Here is an 8,022-nt window from a genome sequence, read left to right on the forward strand (position 1 = left end):
AATAAAATAAAAAATTCCTTCCAGTAGCACCTTAGAGACCAACTAAGTTTGTTCTTGGTATGAGCTTTCGTGTGCATGCACACTTCTTCAGATACTTCTTCAGATACACTGAAATGGAAGTCACCAGACCCTTAAATATAGTGAGGGAGTGGGGAGGGAGGGGTATTACTCAGAAGGGTGGTGGGAATGGGTGATTACACCTATGATCAGCCGATCACCCTTCTGATTATATCTACCGGTAGTTACAGGTGGGTAGCCGTGTTGGTCTGCCATAGTCAAAACAAAAAATAAAATAAAATTCTTTCCAGTAACACCTTAGAGACCAACTAAGTTTGTTCTTGGTATGAGCTTTCGTTTCAGTGTATCTGAAGAAGTGTGCGTGCACACGAAAGCTCATACCAAGAACAAACTTAGTTGGTCTCTAAGGTGCTACTGGAAGGATTTTTATTTTATTTTGTTTTGTTTTGGTTGGATTTGTAATAATTTGGAAAATTAATATAAATAATCGCAGAAAACTTTTCTCTATCGATTTTCTCCATGCCACACATAATTCCATAAACATCCATTTGATTTAATTCCCCCAGGGTGCTGATTCACCCGTGGCATCAAGAGGCAGAGTTGGTTCCCCTCTGAAAGTCAGACTATAATTGCAAATAAACCAGCAAATTTTACGCAAATCCTTTTCCAGGCCATTTAAGCAGCGCAACGCATCCTGCTCAGAATCTCCACTTCGAAGTGAAAGCAGACTGGGGAGCGGGGGGTCGTAAGCATCACCCCCCTGCAACCCCCCATTCCATTTCTCACGAGAAGAAGGCCCAGAGATCCCCCCCTCTGCTGGGGAACTCAGTTCCTTCCAGTTGTCCTCCGGATGCTATGGGACACTCTCTGGTCCCAACCCAATCTGGGATGGAGTTATTTGCAGGTCTGACGCAAGCAGCTGTAGCTTAGATGACAGACGAGAGGTCCAGTGGTCCTCTAGAGGGAAGACGACTTTTCTACTCGCCATGGCTGTCTCCTATTTTGGAGGGAGTCGGCTGCCAAGAAAATAGTGGGGAGGAGGGAGAAGAGAACCTGGCCCCCAATAGATATTCCTAGCTCCTTCTCTGAATCAATCAGCTTACCTCCCTCCACTTCATATCTATTTTATCTATCTATCTATCTATCTATCTATCTATCTATCTATCTATGTCAAGGTTGTGTCTCCAGTTCTTTGCTTCCACTCTCATCAGAAAAAAAAAAATGTGCAGCCCAATTGCTGGGTGAGAAATCAATTTATCCCCACCTCCCAATGCTCTTCTGGCCAATGACCGCAAAGGGCCAGGCTGACGGACAGGCATCTAACACACCTTTTGCCAAAAATTGCCTTAACACTTCGTGGTTCTCGCACTTTTTTCTGATAAAAAATCGCTCGCACCACACCAAATTTTCCATTGATAAGAAATGCGTTGGGAAACAAAAATAAACAACTCCTAGCATTCATGACACAGAACATGACTACTTCATAATATGATCACGGGACATGCAGAAAGTATAAAACGATGCAGCTACGTAAGAAAAAACGCATCACTCCCAAACCTTAACTATGTATAAAAACACAGTAAGAGGAATGAGCTCACTTTTGCAAATAAAAGAAATATTTTGATACTATGCCATACGACACTGAAATGTTTAGATGTTTCTTTGATTGTCCTGCCACACTTGCCAGCCTCTCCTGAGAGCCAGTGTGGTGTAGTGGTTAAGAGCGGTAGACTCGTAATCTGGGGAACCGGGTTCGCGTCTCCCCTCCTCCACATGCAGCTGCTGGGTGACCTTGGGCTAGTCACACTTCTTTGAAATCTCTCAGCCCCACTCATCTCACAGAGTGTTTGTTGTGGGGGAGGAAGGGAAAGGAGAATGTGAGTCGCTTTGAGACTCCTTCGGGTAGTGATAAAGCGGGATAACAAACCCAAACTCTTCTTCTTCTTTTACATCAGTGTGGCACGTCACACCCTTTGAGAACCACTGCCTTAAGACACACACACACACACACACACACACACACACACACTTGCTCTGTGATTCCTACATTGCAGGGGGTTGGACTAGATGACTTTTGGGGTCCCTACCTACTACATTTCTATTATTAATGTATGTTGTGAACCTCCCTGAGATCTACAGATGAAAGGCGGTATGCAAATATAATTTAATAATAATAATAATAATAATAATAATAATAATAATAATAATAATAATAGATATGATTCTATGATTCTATATTAGATCATTGGTATTTAAGTTTTCAGTTCTTTGGCTTTGCTTGACATTGTCTGTGCAGAGTCCCGTCCCCCCCCCCCCATCCGCCGCTCTTGCACATCAGCACATATAAATTGTTGCCTCCAAGCCTGCGAAAATCCCCCCGGGAGCTGATTTTAGATGAGCCGCAGAAGCAAGTTCCGGTAGCAAGATGAACCAGAGGACACTGGGAAACCACATCCCATCCCCCTGACCCCCCTCAACTCCCAGAGGTAGGATTAGTGATGGCTGGGGTGGGCGGGTGGAGAGGGACTGGTCATCGCGAGGGGGGGGGAAGAATCACGGGACGTCCACTATTCACACACACCGTCTCCTTCAGGCAGGCTATGAGTGAGTGCTCAGCGGGAGAGGAAGGCACTCTGTGCATGCTCAGTGGCTTCATTCCATCAAAGAGTAAAGATAAAAATTGATTCTCTAGCCCCCTCCCTTGTAGGTCTCCAAATATGTCCAGATCTTTACCATTTTGCTCCAGCAAATTATATCTCATTTTGTTCTTCCGTCCTCTCCAAAATGACAGCGACAGCGTTCCCTTCCTTCAATCCCCATGCACTGCAGCTCCCAAACTCTGCCATATTTCTGTGTGGCCAAGAAAGAGAACCGAAGGCGGGGCTATGCCTATGAGGAGGTGTGGCCATGCAAATAGGAGCGTGCTTAATTCTCAGCACCTGGAGTGAGAAGCAGAAGAAGAAATCCAGTGTCCCTGGGTGCACTTTCCCCCTATATGAATGAAATGTTGGAAGGGATCCCCCAAAGGCCATCTAGTCCAACCCCCTGCAATGCAGGAATCTCAACTAAATCATCCATGACAGATGGCCAGCCAACCTCTGCTTAAAAACCTCCAATGAAGGAGAGCCTGTCAATTTCCAAGGGAGTCCGTTCCACTGTCAGACAGATCTCACTGCCAGGAAATTTCTCCTCATGTTTAGTTGGAATCTCCTTTCTTGCAGTTTGAATCCATTGGTTCGGACATGGCCCTGACTGACCCCCATCCTGTGGAAACTGCATGTGGGGGTACAGTATGTGTTAGAAGCTGCCTTGTACAGAGTCAGACCCTTGGTCCACAGAGTTCAGTATTGCCTACACAGACTGGCAGCAGCTCTTCAAGGCTTCGAATAAGGATCTCTCCAAGCCCTTTGGAGACTGAACTTTGGAGCTTCTGCATGTAGGGCAGATGGTCTAACCCTGAGCTATGACCCTTCCCCTTTCTCTATAGCATGCAGAGGTGTGCTGGGCTGCCTTGCAATGCGCAAGACTGAGTTGGCTCAGTCGGTAGAGCACGAGACTTTTAATCTCAGGGCTGTGGGTTCAAGTCCCATATTGGGTAAAAGGTTCCTGCATTGGAATAGATGACTCTTGTGGTCTTTTCCAACTCTGTGGGTCTATGATACCTCTATGCAGCACTATTTTTCTAGGGGAAAGGGGCCAGAATGCCTCCCTCATTCTCTTAGAATGGCGATGGTGCCCACCTGAGAGGTGCCGGAACTGGTGAGTTCTGGCTGAAAAAAGGCCCTACTTCTATTATACTTCTAGGGGCCTCCACCCATCAAAATGATGGCCATTTTGCTGCTGATCAGGGTAATATCTCCACCAAGCCCTCACCTGTCGCACCTGGGTGTTTGTACCTGCTGGGTGTTCCTTCTGAGCAAGAAAAAACTGTCTACACTGCACCCATGCGCTGAAATTCCAGCGGGTTAAAATCGAGTGGGTGCTTCTTTCTCCAGAGGTTGACAAGCCCACCTGTATTTCCATGGCCTGAAAGTAAGGAAGGAGCTTCCTTGGGTGCCTGGAGGTGCTTCTTACTCAGGACCATAGAATTGTAGTGTTGGAAGGGACCCCCAAGGGTCATCTAGCCCAACCCCCTGCAATACAGGAGTCGCAGCTAATAAATCCCTGACAGACGGGCATCCAACCTCTGCTTCGAAACGTCCATAGAAGGAGAGCCTGCCACCTTCCCAGGCAGTGAGGCGAGTGACTCTTTGCACGCCTCCTCAACCTCTTCATTCATTTCACAAGAGGTGAAACTGAGGCTGAGAGGGATCCTCGGCATCAGCAAGAGGGCTCAGGGCTCCTTGCCTTTTGCCCCAAAACTTTTCATGCGATACTAGGCCTCGCTGATCCCAAACGAGCTTCCGTCCTATAACCGCAGGATGAGTGTGCAATAGCTCCTGAGCATGTGCAGAGCGTCTTCGGCTGTTGATGTCTAGGCGCAGACATGGGCAGGCTTGATCCACGGCATCTCTCCCCGTTTGTGGCTTCCATCCTCCACCCTCACCCCACCCCCCAGAAGACCCTTCCCCCCCTTACCTTCAGCAGCCACTGGGTGTTGTTTTCCAAGACCCTCTCCAGCTGCTGGACCCGTTGGGTGGACTGGTCATCGCTCCACAGCAAAGGGCCAGCCGGGGAATCCCGTTGCAGCGTGTTGACATTGAAGGTCTCCCCAGGGTGCTGGCAGGGTTGGGGGTCGGCCTCTGGCAGGACGAAGGTGTAACTGCAGCGCCCGTTCTGAACCCGGTGCGACCTCCTACGGATCCCCCCCTCGGCCGCCCTCCGCTGGCTGCCCACGGCCCAGGAAGCCGCGACCACCAGGAGACCCAAGGCCCCAAACTGGAGATTTGCAACCGTCCACATGGCTGAGCACGGAAGGGGTGGGTCTCATTGAGTCCCAGGCCACCCACCACCCCCCTGCACTGATCCAGCACCCAGTTGGTATTCTCAGGGCAGAGGCTGCTGGTCAGAACTCCCTTGGGTGCTGGTTCCGGAGACCCAGCTGGGGTGAAGCCTCCGAAAGGCTCTGGCCGTTCCTCAACACGCACTGAAATCCTGCAAGCTCGGGACTTCCTCTCCTCCTGCCCCTCCTCCTCTTCTCATTTTAACATTCCCCACCCCACCCCCCTCCAAGAGTCTTTCTTTTATCATTATGCTGGCTCCAGCAACAATATTGGCCGGCCGGCCATTTTTTATTTTTTTAAAAAAAGAAGTTCGAAGTTTTTTCCCCCTCCTTCGTCTTCCTATCCCACCGCAGGAGCTCAAGTTTCAGAAATGGGAGGTTTTCTTTTGCATACGCATAACCAAGCCGACGGCTCTCCCAAGGGCTTTGCGCAGATCTCAGCAACGCTCTGTGGTTTGATTTGCATCCTGTCTGTCATTTTCTATCGATAGGCCGAAGGGCAAGTCAGGCACAAGGACCGAGGGGGTGGAGAGGCCACTCCAACAAGTCACACTGCCGTGGACCTGGCAGAGAAGGCGTGGCATTGTACCTGAAGATCGTCACAGATGTGTTGCTCTGTTCTACCTCCCCTGCTGGAGGCAAGTTCCTTGGGAAGCGCAAAGTTTAACTGTGGAACTCACTGCCACTGGAGGCAGTGGCGGACACCAACTTTAAAACCGGACTGGGCAAATGCAGGGAGGAAGAAAGGGCCATCAGTGGCCACTAGCTACGATGGCTACGCTGAGCCTCCACAGTCGGAGGCAGTAGTGCTTCTGAATGCCAGTTGCTGCAAAGTTGCTCTTGGGTTCGAATCCTACTTGCAGGTTCCCCTGAATGCCAGTTGCTGCAAAGTTGCTCTTGGGTTCAAATCCTACTTGCAGGTTCCCCACAGGCATCTGGTTGGCCACTGTGAGAACAGGATGCTAGATGGGCCATTGGCCTGATCCAGCAGACTTTTTTCCTTATATTCTTACATCACCCAGCCAAGGAAGGGAGCCACTTCTTTGGGATCTGCCAGGGTGCCCTGCCCCAAAGGTTTTTAAATATTTGCTTCCTGACTCTTGGTGGGAGCTCTTTGTCCAAAGCCTGATCCTGATACCTGCCAATCCGAGTGTTTGGAAAGAGAGAGGCATCGGAGAAAGGCAAGGCAAGGCACACCCAGCCTCCTGTTGCTGTGGGTTGGCCTGAAGAAACAGCATTTTGTCGTTTGAAAGAGATAGGAAGCGGAGGGAATGGGCTGAAGGCACCGCAGGAATGCAGGGACCACGGCCTCTCTCTAGACGGCTGATATGGCACCCAACTTGGCGCAGGTGCCTTGTATGAATGCCTTGCCCCATCAGAAGCATGCAAACTCCTAAAGATGGCCCTGGTTTGGTTGTTCCAGAAAGCTCAGATCAGATAGGATCGTCTCTGAATGCAAACTGCCTTGAATCTCTCCCATCTCCCCCTTTCACTGTGTCCACCCCACCCCACCCCAGATTCTGCTTCAGTTGCACACCCTGCTAGTTCTTTCTGCCTCTTAGCCCTGCACCAGTTCTCTAGCCAGAGGCTCCTTGGTTGCAAGAGCTTGGCACCCTGGCCCCATCCTAGGAGGGATGCAGACAGCGAGCCTCTGAAGCAAAGAGCGTTTCTTTCTTAGCACTCTCCATGGCATAACTCAGCAAATCCTTCTCTGATCAGTACCAGCTGTGACCTTGCTGGGTTCAGCTGAGCCGCATTCAGATTAGATTCAGGGCTTCCTCCTTCTCTGCGGTCTATTTATAATGTCCCAAGGAAATGATTCAGGACTCGCCTGCAGACCTTTCTCACATCAAGGGATATTCTCTCTCGAGCCAGAGAGGGGACTTCTGAGTCATCTGGAATAGGATGGGCGAGAGGGGAGTCCATTTGATTTGCATCTAAAGGCAAACCTGCCCGAGTCCCAATTTCTGAAAACAGCCGCAAAAAACCCCACAGCTGTCTGTTGAAATTTGCACATTCCCGAATTTTGCAACGCAGTTCTTTGGCTCATAAACACAGATATAATGGTACCTCTTGTGGCGGGCACGATCCGTTCCAGGGTGCCGTTTGCACCCCGAAAATCTGTAACCAGAGCGGCGCTTCTCTGCATGCACGAACCACACAGAACATTTCTGCGCATGTGCGAACCGTGCAGAACGCTTCTGCGCATGTGCACGCAGCGAAACCCAGAAGTAAACACTTCCGGGTTTGTTGCATTCTTAACCCGAAAAAACGCAACATGAAGTGTTCTCAAGAAGAGGTATGACTGTACTAGGATAAGTGTACAAATATATATATGTTGCATGTACTAGTGAAAACAACACAGAAAAATGCATTGCATTGGGCCAAATTGCTTTGCAAACATTTGCACATAAGACAAATTGCCCGCAACCATATGCATATGAGGAGAAGTTCCTCAGCACTAAGGAACATACCGGTGAGAAGCATTCACTTTGATGCCATTTTGATTTTGGGTGTGGATTATTCTCATGCATTGAACACCAGCCTGTTATTATATTAATTTATCTGTCATTTCAAATTATATCCTGCCCTTCCTCCCAAAGCTGGAGAGAAAGAGACACATATTATTGGATGCAAACCCATGGCTAGGGGGCATCTCTGGAAACCTAATGGAGAAGCGAGATCTGTTGGGGGGTGTTAATGCTGTGAGCCCCTCCATCCTATGCTCAGGTTGTATATGTGTGTAAATAAAACCATATATCCGAAAGAGACCACAGTCTCCGCATACTTTCATTCCAAGGAAACAGAACCTGGGTAAGCACCTCAAACGCCTGGGGTCTGTCCCCACTGGGAGACTGGGGCAGTATGGAACAATAAAAATTAAGGACAAGAAAGATCTGTGAAGCAGCATTTGCTCAATAATTCACACGCACGCACACACACACACACACACAAAGAGAAGGAAGTGAGATGATCTCAAGAATTACAACCTTCCTCTTGAGCCTTAGATCCTGAATCTCATGGGTGAAATCTTGGTTATAATGGGTAAATCCTACTTGATT

The 8,022-nt window shown here is 48.9% G+C and overlaps 1 protein-coding gene across 2 annotated transcripts in view; it reads right to left on the bottom strand.

The window, feature by feature from the left end:
* ANGPT4 (angiopoietin 4) overlaps window positions 1–5,080 on the bottom strand; it is a 47,484-nt gene extending 42,404 nt beyond the window's left edge. For both annotated transcript variants that reach the window (XM_033153819.1, XM_033153820.1), the window contains exon 1: window positions 4,597–5,080. In XM_033153819.1, coding sequence (XP_033009710.1) covers window positions 4,597–4,920 — 324 coding nt within the window. In that variant the 5' untranslated portion in view covers window positions 4,921–5,080. The remainder of the gene's footprint in view (window positions 1–4,596) is intronic.
* Between the last annotated feature and the right edge of the window lie 2,942 nt (window positions 5,081–8,022).

This window comes from Lacerta agilis, chromosome 6 (assembly GCF_009819535.1).
Source record: "Lacerta agilis isolate rLacAgi1 chromosome 6, rLacAgi1.pri, whole genome shotgun sequence".
NCBI classification, from domain to species: Eukaryota; Metazoa; Chordata; class Lepidosauria; order Squamata; family Lacertidae; genus Lacerta; species Lacerta agilis.